The sequence below is a fragment of the Epargyreus clarus genome, unplaced genomic scaffold (genome assembly GCF_041222505.1).
Source record: "Epargyreus clarus isolate Ecla_fem2 unplaced genomic scaffold, WU_Ecla_fem_2.2 ptg000021l, whole genome shotgun sequence".
Lineage (NCBI taxonomy): Eukaryota > Metazoa > Arthropoda > Insecta > Lepidoptera > Hesperiidae > Epargyreus > Epargyreus clarus.
Window position 1 is genome coordinate 2895161 of NW_027332228.1, and position 16058 is coordinate 2911218.

General features: G+C 33.4%; 1 protein-coding gene across 1 annotated transcript in view; it reads left to right on the plus strand.

Moving 5' to 3' along the window:
* The window catches only part of LOC140750996 (uncharacterized), a 342338-nt gene that overhangs the window by 92784 nt on the left and 233496 nt on the right, over positions 1-16058 (plus strand). The window contains exon 2 of the mRNA XM_073084780.1: positions 4333-4505. Coding sequence (XP_072940881.1) covers positions 4442-4505 — 64 coding nt within the window. The 5' untranslated portion in view covers positions 4333-4441. The remainder of the gene's footprint in view (positions 1-4332; positions 4506-16058) is intronic.

The following is a 16058-nucleotide window of genomic DNA, read 5'->3' on the forward strand; positions in this document are numbered from 1 at the left end:
TGGTTATTTGTATCAATCTAACTTGCTCCATAACTCTTCTGAAAGTGACTTACTTCGGTTCCGTTCTTAATTTCGTTTGGCGTTTCCTGATACGAACTTAGAAAATTATAGCTTCTACCCTCTTATGTTTCATTTCGAGTTTTAATGAAAATGTCTCAAAATTATTGTTAACTTGAAATTTGTTTCCATTTTGTACGATTGCGGAATTGTGTGACAGAATAGTAAGTCTCGCCATAGTTTGTGAAATATCTACACGTTTTCCATATTTACGAACAAATTGTGGTCACTGCAATATTGTTTTTTGTTACAATCCTTATTATCATTTCATACATACGTTACAAACATTCTCTACTCTGCTTCCAATTCTTCAATTCCTCCCCATTCTTAGGAAATTCATTTTTGAAAATCCTCTTCTAGGGGATCCATCCTATCAAAACCTTCTAGAAAGAATCTTCTCTTACGTTATATAAAACGCTCAAATATTAGATTTTTTTAAAGACTGGATGCATTATTCGTATGTTTTATAAGACTAAGTTCTCTTTCCTTTTCTTTGCTCCTTTGTTTACTTTTTTAGTTCAACGTCTTTGTAAGAATCTTTGTCTCCATCAAAACGATACAAGTGGATAGACTTGTACAAGTATGAAGAAATAAGAGCATGATTCGATTATCCGGCCCAATTATTCCACTGAACCCGCAGTTACCCAGCTCATTCATTCAAATCTCTTGCGGCTGGCGAATTTATTCAATTTATTTATCTTTCCTAGTTCAATCTTTTCAAAAAGTTTCTGTATCTTTTTTACTTCATCTCATCTTTTTTATTTACAAAAGAATAAAGTGGTAAGGCCAAGTCACGCCTGTTTATTCACTCTGCCTGTTTTTCGAGTTTTTTTTATCAAAATATAAATGTATGTACCTATATATTTTTCTCTGATCTGTGTTAGGCTTCATCATCATGAGGACCATCCCACTGATCAGGGTATTTTCAGATTGATAGTATTTCGGCCATGCTGTACAATTGTAGCTATATATAGTTTAAAAGACTTCACAAACCCTTGGAATTTTGAGAAAAATCTTGTATTTAAGAATTCTTTAATATAATATTTAATTTGCTGATAAAAGTCACTAAATTATTTTTTTATTTTTGCCAATATATATTCATACACAGAATTAGTCATTAGGTCGTAGCGCTGCAGCCGTTAATCTACTAAGAATCATTTAAACTTAAGTCTAGATTTCTTACACGTACTTTAAACGATAAAACAATACACGCTTATCAATGTAAAAGATTTTCTGAACATCCAATTACAGACTCAATTACCCCGACCATTCCACTATCCGTCAGACTATCCAATTGAAAAATGTCCCGGACGGTTGGCGAATCTATTTAATTAAGTTATCCGGTACATTATGACCGGTTTATACGGTTTGTGCCCGGGTCGCGCATTGTGCGGACACAATATCGGTTGCTTTATTGTAGTAGATCGACTACTCCTTTGTTAAGTGGAAGAAACCCCAGCCTACTCTTTAATAGATCGGGGACAGTAAGTATATAAAAGGTTAGAACGGGTTAGTTTAAAGGGCAGTTTATAGAAAAGTCGTGTTTTACTACTAACAACGGAAGTTAGTAGCAGCTAGTACCTATATCGAACGATGGAAGTAAGTAGCAATGTGGTCCATGGAAAGGTCCTTCTAAAATTGAATTATAGATGTGTTATATTACGTAACACGTTCTAGTTTAGGCAATTATGAAATAGGTCGAAAATATTTTTGCCTATATCATTATAGTCCGATTTTTTAACAATAAAAAATTCAAAAATGAACAAACGGCGTTTATATTAGCAGAAATGGTCGGTATCATCATATTCGGATAGGACTCTTGCTTTAGCGTTTAGTAGGCTGTTAACTTTATAATGTAAAAAGTTTTAGATAAAGTACTAATCTTCATGAAATATACGGTTATATCAGTACCTAATTATTTATTGTCAACAGATAGTGAGCGAAAGTTAACCTTATTTTTCTTCCCTTTCGCAGCTATTTCCAAGGATATTAGTATCATGGAAAAGAAAAGATGCCAGAAACTATGAAGGGAATTCTTTATTCATGGTAATATTTTCCTTTTATATCACTTGTCCCCTGCCGTAGGGTTGGTTCTGTTGCGGCTTGCGGTGATTTCGTCACTATTCCTGTTATAAACAATAATTAATTTATAGAATTGTATTTTTGTTTTTATACATCTCTGACCGTAATTTTAATTTTGTCTACAAAATAATTTAAATAAAGTTTCAATAATAAGAAGGATATAATAAAAAAAAACTTTGAGCGTTACATTTTATTTAACTGTATATTTTATATTAAACGTAACTAAGAAAAATTCGTATGAAGTCTAGCTCAGATATTTAATATTACTGGAACGAAACTGGAGGAACGTACACGTGTTGTAATGATCAATCATCCACGATATAAACGTCTACACATCGTTTCGTAACTTCTTGTTATTTGGACGACGAAAAACTTATTGCTTTATTACAAAAATATTGTTTCTTTGTATATCTTTTTTATTTTGTTTTGTGATCGGTAGACATTAAAAAAAAAACAAGTGAAAAATCGATAACTGTAATCCATGTTGTTTCTTATTATTGAAAAGGAGTTTTTCCTCTCAACGGTGATGTTTGATGCAAACTCTACCACGCTGCTCAATTGCGGATTGATGTAGAAAGTTTTTCTACCCATACTAACGCACCAAACGCCTTTATGTACCCTCCGAAGCACATAAGCACGGATGAAATTTAGTGTGTAATGGTCACACTTGCAATTTCTGACTGTGCTCAACCTTTCCTATAGCTATAGCTTTCTTATAGACTTACCAAGTAAACCAATGTTACAATTACACAAGGTTTGTGTTCTTCAGTCTTCACAAGTGCACCGAGCGGGATTTTTTTGAGAATTCTGATTTTACTTATGCATGTACCGTGATATGCAAGATCACAAGCGAAATTACCTAGCATTATCAGGAAAGTTCGAGTGGTATTTACTGGATGAATTTGCGTCCTACAACGCACTGAATAAATCAAATTGTAGTGTATCACCTTGTGGGTAGTTTGTCTCGAGCGCATACGACACGGAATGAGAGCGGACTGTGTGGGGGCAGTCATGCTAGACCGTCGGTGAGGACGGGCGTGTTGGTGCGTGAGCGAGCCAAATGGGGTTTAAGTGATACTACTATCCCGAGGTTGAGTCGGGAACACTACACAAATGCTAATATCCACCACCTCTCAGTAAAACAATACAAATATAAAGCTTGAATAATAAACTTTTATAAACAAAACCATATCACCGTAGTTTTATTTACACAGCTTAATCTGTACACCAACTGTATTTATACGCTTAACCTTTTTACCAACTTGTGTTACGAAACAACCCAGTAACGAAACGGGAACACACCGTGTACAATGTCGCGGGCGATCAATCATTCACGGTGTAACACGTTAACACATCGCGCCATAAATTGCACGGAAGATGAAAAACTTGGCGCTTTTTTACAAGCGCCCAAATCTGATTTTGTGTCGTGATCGTGTTTCGTGTTTTTTGGTGCTAAATGTTTTTTACTTATAAATTTGCCTTCAAATTAAATGGTTCGGTTCAAATTTTAAGGACCTAAAAGAAAGACAGAATTAATAAACGCGTAACCTTAAAAAAGCAAGAAACGAAATAAAAATGAGTTATTGTTTAGCATTTAAAGCACACGGATGCAGTTTTTCTGCTTTGTCCTTATTTAGAAATTTTCTTTGCAAAATTACATAATATAATGAATGAAAATCATATCTTCTATGTGATCGCTGGCTATTTTGGTACTCTTGACTATTTTTTTGATAGGTAGCTGTAAATTGTCTAAGTGTCAGACCGGCGTGGCGACGTGCAGAATCAGACTAATGTCACGCCATCTATCTATACATTTGAAACTGTATTTTGAAACGACTCTATATTGTAATAAAGGTTTAATATAATTACAATAAGTTTATGAATCTGTTTTATATGTAAAATGCGGTCCTGTTATACACAATCAGTCTGCAGCCTTGCGTAACGCCTTGATAGACCGAATATTCAGTTGAGGCGTTTCTTTTGAAACTTGGTAGGTATTTGAGAATTTCATTAAAACTCTTCATTACAGCCTTATTTATTTTCTTCTAATTTTTGAACATTTATTTTTATCGTTATCCTATCGATCGTCACACCATATTTTTTATCGTGACGACGTCTTCTACATTACATCTTTGTGAGCGTTAAAACCCACGCAATCTTGAAGGCAACTGTAAATTATTTTCTTTGTTACAGGTTACAAAGGAGACCCTCTTCAACTATGACGTACCATATTCCCTAGCGTGGTGAGATGGAACATCAGGGATCGAGGAAACATAGTGTGTGTGAGTGAGACGGATGCAAAATGGGGACGCTCAGTGCTAGTGTTGTGAAGGTGATCGGGTTCCTCCTCTTCGGGTGGATTACCGGTAAGTGACCTTAACGTAATTAGAATTGTTGAAATATGTAACGGGAACAACAGTAGAGCGTAAGGCTAACCCAAGAATGTGTGACTTTAGATAGGACTTCAGGACTTAGGTAGGAAGTACATTTGAATAACAACGCTTATCTTCACTGTTAAATTAAAATTTAATGATGATTGAACATTCCTTACAAAACAATCTAGAATAGGAATTAATTCACGATTATGAAATAATCAAAAACCAAAAAAAAAATACATCGGCAACAGACTAAATTTTATACAGTAAGCCTAAACATGCACTATTATCAAAAAACATAAAAGTAATGTTATTGTCTTACTGTCTGTTACTTGTTACTGTCTCCAAAAATAAAAAAAAATGAACGAGATAATAAAGTATCATGTTGCTCGAAAAAAAATTAAGACGCATAATCATAAAATAACAACTAAAACATACATTTAAAACTAGATAAACATACATTTATCAGTTTTAGCATCGTATAAATTGTCACCCATTTACACATAATAATAATGCATTAATTATGTACGTAATAATGTGTTGGTATGTTATGTGTGACGTATGGAAACAATCTGCACACCACACATCCGACATTCACCGCAACACCGCAACGGTACATACCGACGGATTTTGATTTGAATTAGAATTAATTTAAATTATTCATTTTAACGGAATGCTTCGGAATTTGGTTTGATTAACACGCGTATGATTTGATTATGACGCATTCTAAATATTAATTATTGTTGAAATGGATTGTTTTGACGGCGCCGAATGTGTATCTTCATATATTCGTTTTTAATAACGTCGTCAATCTATTATTGTTTGGTAGGCACGGGTTTATTCTTAAAGGTAAAAGGGGGTTTAGACCGTAGTCCACTGCGCTGGCTATTGGTAACTCTCAGGCAAGTAGATTTCTTCATGATTTGTCCTTCACCGTAAATGCAAGTCACAATCTATACTTATATTATAAAGAGGAAAACTTTGTTTATTTGTTTGATTGTAATGAATAGGCTCAAAAACTACTGGACCGATTTTAAAAATTCTTTCACCATTCTAAAGCTACATAATCCACGAGTAATAGGCTATATTTTATATGAAATATATTTGATAAATATATTTTGAGGCGGTACAAAGTTTGCCGGGTCAGCTAGTAATTAATACAACAGTAACGTAACGTTGAAAGGCCGAGTTTGTAACCGTTTTTACTGCTTCTTTCCAATAACCAAGTTCGATGATATCTTAGATATTATGAATATCAAGGGATTTATAAAACAATATCATGAGACAAATAAACATATTTTATATCATTATGTTATTTCGTTACATCCTGTACATTTTATCTATCTTCAATTTACCATATTTTATCCAGGTTTCCATCTTCCATCATCACATCAATAAATATCAATAAATAAGTTTTATTTAACGTGATATACAATATCCAAATTGACACAATTCAAAACCCCAATGAACTCTGATAATAAAAATTCACAAAGTTTAAAACCCAAATTTACAAAGCAAATGAGAGATAAGATTTTTTGCATGGATTTTTGCTTCGAACTTTTTGGATCAACGATACCTTAAACGGTTCTTTTCAGGGCTGACGGATTACTTTCCGCTTGAAAAGAAATAATTCGGAGACAACACAAATGGATTAACTTTACGCGCCCTTAAATTCTGTTCGGTCGTTACAAGCGCCTTGTCATATAGCTAGCGAGTAACTATAAACTGAAAAAAGCTACAATTTTAATTCCTGTTTTCCTATTTTGAAATTACATATGAAACAAGCCTTCAACTTAAAGCCGATGACCGACGGATTTTCATCCTAAGGACTAAGATGATCGCTTTATATGAAACCTAAAAGTTGCTTCACGTTAGAAAAAGGTGTGGTGGTAGTAGTACTTTCATCGTCTTAGTTCCATAACTTTTCAAATGTTATCGTCGATTATTAGACAGGTGGTTAAAGACTTTCAAATCGCGCAGAATATTCCCTTAAGGACCAGACATCACAATCCTAATTGAGAGAGGTTAATGAGGAAAAAATCTTCAATTCGCCATAAATTAACTCGTTTCTTAATCCAGGAAGTAAAAAGGCTTTTAGCTGATTAACTTTTCAACGAAACTGGAGGCGATCCAAGGCATAAATCATGAATAACGCAATTAGAGCTAATGTTTGATTAAAATTGCTTACGCTGATGTGCTCTCGTGTGGGTGTAACTAATGGTAAGGAAAACACATAACTGTACCCTTACCATGAGTTTTCAAAACATCCCACAATGTTACGTTACGTTTACTCAATCCATATTTCTGTTCCGTTTGTTTAGTAGACTGAGTCAACGAAACAATAAGTAAGTGCTCAAGTCTTTTTGTCCATCTTACATGTTCGCAAAAAAGAGAGACAAAACATAAAGCGCCATTTTGTCAATTTAGACATTTAATGTTACGTTACTGACACTATAGTTCTGATACAATTCGCTAGGAGCGCTGATTGGAAATTGTATTGGCAAATACGTAAACAATTACCAAAAAAACTCATGGTAAGGGTACTGATTAGTGTTTCTTTAACATCTATCTGTTATCTATAAAAGACTCGTGCCCAGCAGTGGGGCAGTAATGGGATGATCTATCTGTTATATGGGACATATTTTAGAGTAGAACACGTAAACTACCATAATTAAATAGAAGTTCGTAGACTTCTGACAAGTTGGAATAAGATGAGAATTCTGAGGATTCTTCGTAAAGGTTTTTAAAGTGTTTTATTTTCATTGGTATAGAGACAATACTTTTCTACAACCACTTTGAAAAACTAGAAATGCATTTTCTAGCTTCTTCAAGTTTCTTTATAGTGTGTTTTTTCGTTGATATAGCACGGAACCATTCTTTTCTACTACCACTTCGAAAAACAAGAAATACATATTCTAGATTGAAATCCCGTATATTACTTATGCTAATATACGGGATGAAAATGAATTCTCAATGAAATTCTCATACAGTTTGTCTTTTTAATTATTCAAATATGTCACTTGCTCTCCAGTGTTTGACGTCACAAAATTGAAATAAAATGGACTATTGGTCAGAATTATCATAAGCCTGCTCTCTTTAATTCTATTGTAGGATTATTGATACTCATAGTAATTCTTAGTTTGGTTATTAATAAAATTCAAAAATCATAATGTGAAGAGATCATCTGAATTTTTTAACTTATTTCATTATAAATTTAAAAATAATAGTATGGAGAGATATTCCTACCAAAAGTTTCTATAAACACTTTAACAATTTGATCAGTGAATTCATAATCAAAAGTAAGCCACATCGCACCCAAGCTTAATTGATCGTATTCCGGGAACTCACTCAATTCCCCTGAATCGTAACAGAGTCAATTGAGTTAGGCTCTAATAGATTGCACTTCTTAATTATCACTCATCTATCAAATGATACTTCTAATTTAACGTTAGTTATTTGTCTATTGACTTCCTTTATTATTGTAAATTATACTAATGTATATAATAGAATATAGAGGATTAAGTTTTTCAACACCACGTGCTTTTCAATGATTTCCCAAAGGTTATCTATTCGTCGCCTATATATATTTTTAATAACCATTATCCTCATAAGTTTCAATATTGATTATTGCACATTCCGCAATATATTAAATTTGGTGATACTAATTGTTTCATAGTATGCAGATATTTAGAAGTTAATTATCATTTGCTTTAATAATTGGGTGCTTGACAGTTATAACAATAAAATATGAAATATGTTTGATATGATAGCTTATAAGTAAACATAAATTATGCAATATTTCGTTTAATTTTTAATACACTCTACAGTATTTTTATGTCTAAAAAGAAATTTTCAATTTTTTATCTGTGGGTTTCAAATTCCAAAACGGCGATAGTGCTGCTTGAAATGTCATGTGACGTCACCACACGCATAATAAACAAGACAAATAAAAATTATATCGTTTGCTGTTAGAGTTGGTTGAATTTATGTTGTGAACCGAACAAAAACTTCCGTGAAATAACCTATGGAAATCACAAATAAACAACGTAAGTAAAATATTCTTTATATTTACATTTAATCATTTCGGACAGTTAAAACATTTCTTAACCGATTTCCGATAGAAGAAAGGTTGTGTTTAAGTGATTATCAAGCTTTTTAAACTATACTTATATTCTTATGTGAACTGCTTTAAGGTTATTTATTGGTTATATTTATATTTTCAGATCTTCGCGACAGTCGTATAGTGACGACGCTATAGGGTATGTGCAGTTTAAGAGGCAGGCAAGTTTGTGTTTCATGAAAAGTAAAAGTTGTCCTGAATACAAGGTACATCAAAAGTCATGCTCAGTGTCCATGACTGTACATGAAAAACAAAGTATTATTAAATGTGATGACTGTCCTGCCTCCCAAGGATGCAGCAAACATTCAGTAGAATTTTTAATATGGAGTCATAGAAAGTGAGGAACCAAAAGTTTCGAAGGTGGTCAGCACTCTGAAGTACATAATGTAAAGGAAATGGGAAATAGTAGTTCTTTACTTGAGTAACCTACCCAACAAGATGAAGGAAGGAAAATGACCATACAGTTGCTGTTATTGCACTACAGATTTCTCAAAATGACAATGATAAAAATGATATATCTAGTTGTTACAGAAAATAATTTTAAAAATGAAGAAAGTACACACTCAAGCAGCACAAATATTCAGCTTAGCAAGAGCTTCAATATACAAAAAAATAACAGCTTCAAAATGCTTTGAGGTTATTTGTAGTAAATATTGTAAATGTAACATATAATGTTAAATATATACTAAAGTTCTACGGTGTGTACTCAATAATAGACCCATATAAACCTAACAAACAAAGCAGTCGGTTAATAAAAGATTAAAATTAGCAAATCATTTATTTTTAATTATACAGTCCTGTAATTTAAGCCGTGCACAAGTAATAATAACTCAGTCATCGAAATAGTTTAATTGTTTCTTATTAATTACAGAATGAGGCCTTAAAATACAGAATTCTCGTAGACGTTTTTTAATTCATTTATTCTATTCTTAACTAATACTATTCTAACTCTATTCTTATCGTAGACATCTTTATCATATATTAAGTATATGAATACTTTAACTTGTTCTTTTGTTCTGATTACATCCGGGTTTGATGATTTAGAGTAGAGGAATCACTCCTTTTTCTTTTTTCTCATTAATACTTCTTTTATATGTTTGTATCCTCTGTTTGCAAGTTCTTTTAACGTTCATGAGATTTCGGTTTAGGAACGTGTATAAGCAAATTTGTTAGGATATTTAGCGATCGCACTTGTACACATCGTCACTGCACACGTCTTATAACTCATTCATTTATTTCAATTTTATGTCATTTATTTCAATTTTAGTTATAAAAGCTAAATAACTCCCTGTTTTCTTCCGAGCGTTGTTTGTTTACAGTATAATGACGTTTCGCCACAAAATGACACTTGACCGCCTGATTTAACGCGACGTTCCGTTCACCGTAAAGAAAGTTTGTTTTTTATTAATAAATAGCCCTTTTTTCGAAAAAGTGATCAATGAAAGGCATATATAATACGTATACTAATTCATTAAAACACTTTCCCAAAAAGTGTCAAGTAGCCAATTGAAGAAACATCGGAAATCTTCAAAATATTCTCACTCTATGCCTATTTGGTATTTCTACTAAACTGTAATGTAATATTTGTTATTTAATTTCACTCATTTCTTATTTGAAATTTTTGACTTCGTTAATTATTTTTAACTATAGCATTTTTAATAATTAGTTCATCTCAACTCAAAATTTTGTCATCTAAAAGACTGTTAGCAACACATCCGTAGAGTGACAATCAAAACAGAGCCACATCAAATCAGCCAAGCTTAATTAGGTCTGAATTTCGGGCACTCAATTCTCCCGTATCAATGGATCCAATTCAGTCTGACACAGTAATAGATTGTATCGCTTAATTATTCTTTGTTGAACTATTGGGGGTGTTTTCCCGAAAAATGTCTAGCCGATCATTATCAGTATATCCCCAGATATTAGGAAACCTTAAACAATCAGATTGGATCTTAAGACTTTGATTCGAAATTCGGTTTATTCCTCTTCTCTTAATTCTACTCTTATATTATTAACGTTGCAAATACGAAGACAAGTATATCTAATTTTAATAAAGTATACTGTTTGAATAAATGGTGTTATCTGAAAAAGTGGCTTTTCTATTTCTCTCTTGATCGTTTCATACTGTGTGAACATATATAAAATGGCCATAGACCAAAAACAGATTACTGAACCATCCCTTACTATCTATGATAAATTTTATAACTGATGGTCCTCGGCACGAAAATGCGTTATGAGAACTACTATAATATCACCAAAGTATTGCAAAAGTGCAAATTTGCATTCAATACGTATACAGAAATATGGCAAACAAAGCTGCATTTACGAAATCTCCCTCTCTACTAGACCTAGACCAATTGACACGAGCAGAGAACATATTGAACCTGCTTCATTCGACAGTCTCTGTACCTATTCTGTTTCTGCACCTGTTCAGTATTCAAGCAAAATTTCGAGAAAATAGGCCAACAAAACATTCTACTTATTGTAAGTCAAGTTAACTTAGCGTTTGTTATTTTAATTCTGAAGATTACAACTTTTTACAGCTAAAACGACTGAGTATTAAATAGGAATTAAATCATTTGATTTCTACAAAAAATATAATTTGTAATTGACTAATAGATTACGATCCATCTCGTGGAAGATGGATATCAACACATTCTATACAACTCAAATTAAGAGCATTCGCCAAGCAATTGGATCGCTATCTCATGTTAAGGTATTTACACAATCCGTACCAGATTCTCAACCTGTTAAGCAAGCGCCCATCAACTGAATACTCCAGACTTCACTTGATATACGGAACACGTGCAACATTTCAATTGCATGAGTGCTCTACAATCCCTCAGCATTCGACGATAAATCCAAATCCATCCAATCAGGTAGGTTTCCGGTGTCATTGGGTCTTCCAGATTGGCAGGCAACAAGTCCGACGCTCGGTTTCCAGAAATTCATCCAATTTTCGCGAGGCAATGGTTCTGTCGATCGTAACAGTCAATTCACGTACAGTAACTGATTAAGTGAATGCACCTGAATCCGGCTGGATGTTGAGTTTATAGTCCTTGTGATAGTCGCTGAATGTCAAACAATTCAACATTGATGCCCCGTTTATATCTATGGACATTGAATGTGTCGACTCAGTTAAATAATTTTGTTCATCATTTTTTTTCTATAAATTATTTTAACAAGTAAGGCCTGATTGCCACGGTCGCTTTAGGGAAGATGTATTTTTTTCCGCAACGGCACGTGGCTGACACGTGCGATGTCTTTAGATATAAATGCACCTTAAGATTTTAGTAAATATACTAGCTGACCCGGCAAACGTTGTATTGCCATATAAATAAAAAAAGTAAAGGGTGAACAACCGTTATCACTTATGGGTATGAACAATATATAGTAGCCGATTCTCAGACCTCCTGAATATGCATATAAAATTTGGTGAAAATCGGTAAAGCCGTTACGGAGGAGTACGGTAACTAACATAGTGACACGAGAATTTTATATATAAGCTTTTGTATAATAAAAGTAGTACATGAGCATGTAACCAATCTAAAGTCAACAGGCCACTTTGTTTTTTTAAGCTGTAATCAACTACAGATAAAATTTTCGGTCAGACATAGATGAGTTGCCACCTTCGAAAATGTATTTGTAATAGCTTGTATAAGTTCCTTATCATATCTGGCCGCACCGTGAGTAGATTGTATTTACATTTGTTATACTATTCAGAACAGTAAGTTCTTCATGATCAAAATTCAATCGAGTGTGTCGAGATATTGGCGTACAGACGCTTATCACATTGCAAAAATGTAATCCACATTCTAATAGAGCACAAACTTGGCGTTCTCACGAAAAATACTTTCATGAAACGCTAAATATATTACGCTTAAGATTATGCTGATATAAAAATACTATCCGAAGGAAGATTATTTACTTACACAATTTTAATAAAGATGCATAAGTTGGGAGGATAATGGTCTGATAATAGCGGTTAAGTAAAGCGGTTTGTTCAAAGAGCTGTAATAACTTAGCAAAGAAGGTTGTTGAGCACCCCGTTTTATCTTTATCATATACTTGCTGTTGTTATTACAGTGGCTTAATCGTAGCTTATAGCTTAAACTGTTTCTTAATGAATTTTTAATGTAGATATTATACTTAACCGCCGTATTTTGTATGATACGCTTAAGGGAATTTGTATTTATATACAAAGGGTAAGAATTTCTTCTATATCGTTCCATGATTCAGGCGTGTGACAGGCTTCCAAACTAATGATGATCAGTATCCTAGTGACATGTTCCATCATCATAACCTCGTCATCTAATTAGTGGAAATTCGAAGGGCCTACTAGTAACCTATGAAAAGTTACACACCAACTCTTGGCCTTACTAGAATATTACTTCAATAGTATCCAAATATTGTGTTATCATTCAAATTACACGCTGTACTTATCGATGAAAAATTAGAGTTAAATTAGATTCAATTTCCTAATTTATTTACAGACTCAGTTTGTTAGTAATGTAACTAAAAGCAAATTGTGTTAGAGCAGGCTCTCTTCTACTAAATTCTACTTAAACGGTACTACAGTAAAATTATAGAAATTTTCATAAACTGAATAATAACATACTAAAATGAATGAACATTTCGGCACATTGTATGAAATTAAATTCTAGAAATTCTAAACGGTTAAGGACAATTAGAAATTAAAAGATCTCATTTCCTTCTCTACTTGCCACTTTGTACAACATTACAAGTCCCAACTTAGTTCACAAACTCTGGCAGATGTAGTGATTTTGTGGGAAATACGTAACATACGAGTAGCACGTAAATGTGGTTACATTGTATCTTAGGATTTTTCACAGTTAACTTTTCACTCTTGGAGTTTGGTGTGCATCAGACATGTGTAGACATATCTTCATTGATATAAGACTCATATGAGTCCAGGGGATCCTCTTCTTATAAGAGTTTTCCTATAAGTCAACATCAAGACTACAAAGTATCCGGTCCTCCATCAGTTAACCATATTTGAAGTAGGATGACCCGTATCCTAATCGCCATCATATCGGTCTGTTATACAGAGAATTCCTGATTAATTACATTATTACATTCTTCTTCTTAAACTTCTACGTGTACAAGTACAGTCAAAGTTTGTTCAGCTATTTTAAACATCCGTTCACGCATCTGCTTGCTTGCATGAAAACTTCATCAATACCATCATCATAATAATCATACTGGATACATAGATTAGTAAAGATTACTCAGTCCTAACAAGAAAATGTACCCAGTTTTGAGAATTGAAATAGATGCGTACAAAAGTTTTGCCACGTCTCCGTGCTAAAATGTCCCTAAAATATTTGAAATAATTATTTATTTATTATGTAAATTACGCAATATTAGTTATTTATTCGTGAATTTTCTCTAAAAATGTTTTTATTTGTCAAGAATTCAAAAAAGAACTTACTAATAAGCCGTTTGTGTCTTCATTCAATTTCAAGGCGGCGAAGTATCTTTACTAATCTATGACTGGATACTGATCTCCTCTCCGAATGAGAAGGATTCGGCTATAATACATCCCTAGGGCCAAGTGTGAATTGGTAGACTTCACATACCTTTGAAAACCTAATTTTTAAAATGTCTTTGGATGGAGGTTTCCTCACAATATTTTCTTTTATCTTAAAAGCGATCTTTTTAAGATTAGAGCGCCAGGGATTCGAACCTGGGACTCCTTGTATGAGAGGCCACATTTCAACTACTGCTTAACATAGTCTATTTATAAGTTTGCTGAGCCCACATCTATTTTAAGACTGTTTGCGACTTACTAAGTCCAAGCAGTGAGTTTGTGGAGTTTGAACGGAGCCTAATGAAGACGTTACTTCAGGAACATTAAGTCTATCTAGTGTGGAGTAGACAGATATGATACGGAGTTACTCCAGTTACTTCCTACGGGTCTCGCGGAACTTTTAAAACGTTGTATGCATAAATCGTTTACATTTCGTCTTACTCGGTAATTTATCTTCGTGACAATGTTTTATTTTTCGTCCGAAAGCGTAGGGTACTGTTTTTCGAACGCATGTGTATGTGCATATATGTGTCATTCATTGGCACACCCAACAGTCTAAACGCTTGGCAGATTTTAACATAATATGAGTTGTTGTTCAACTAAATTGTGGGAGTGACATAAACTATATTTGTAAGCAGTTGAGATTTTGTTTTTAAAAAATATCTTTCAGTTAAGTAGTTTAATATATTTCAAGGCCGTACGATATTCTTTTAATGCTATTAATTTAACTTTAATTGTAAGAGCTTTTTAAATGAATTCACTCTAATAACAATTCTTGGAATTTTCAAGGTAAGCTATATTTCATTCAAATTATTATGGAAATTAAACATTTGGAAATTATATAGACTATCCACCCTTACCTTTGAAAAAACATCGTAAATACGCGGCAACCGTGAAATCCGTGCGAGAGAACATGAAAAATATAAAGGAATAATTTTAAAGGTTGAAAGCAAAGCAAATCTTCAATATCAATGAATAAATGATAACACGAAAGGAAAAGAAAATAACAGTGTAAATAAAGCACGTCCATTATTATAAGTAGCTCATGAGTAATCAACGATTCAGGATAGAATTAGAAAACAGTAGCACTACCATGAGTTTACAAAAGTATTACTCGCTAGCGATTGCGTAAAATAAATGTATGAAAAATTGTACAGCGCCTCTGGTGGTTACTCGTAGAACTAAAATCCGTAGTGACGTAACTCGATACGTAAAAAACCTATCGAAATTAAATCGCTAGCGAATGTCATTATGATCTATTTGCCATACAAATTCGGTCCCATGAGTCATTAATTTGACAGACGTTGTCAAGAAATACCGTAACGATAGTAGTTATGTTATTCACTAGCAAAATGACAATAGTTTTCTATTTACCATTTCTATAGTGGCGTTTCTATGCCAACTCATGGTAATGCTACAGGATGTAATACGAAAACTGGGGCGCGTAACAGAATCCGTATGAGGAAAAATAAAAGAATCATATCCGATTGAGAAGCGAATAATTCTCCCTGCGAAGGATACATCAAACTTGGCTTACATGTTAATCAAACAAAACACGCCAAAAGCGAAATTACCCCGCGAACTCGAATAAGTAACGCCGAAAAAAGATATCATTCTCGGACATCCGATAAGATTATTCTCCCGCGACGTCTGCAAATCCAATAATTCGTTATATTGAAGAAACTTTCTTTCTTACAAAGTTGCCGTCTCGAAATGATTTTCTTTGACCCAGCCCCGCCATTATTAGTATTATTCCGCGTTGCCAATATTCCAAGCGAGAGATTTGTAGCCTCCGATACCGTCGTGTTCCACCGTCACTGGATCAACGACATTCGTTAAATGGTTTTTTAAGTTCATACATACTTAAGGTCTC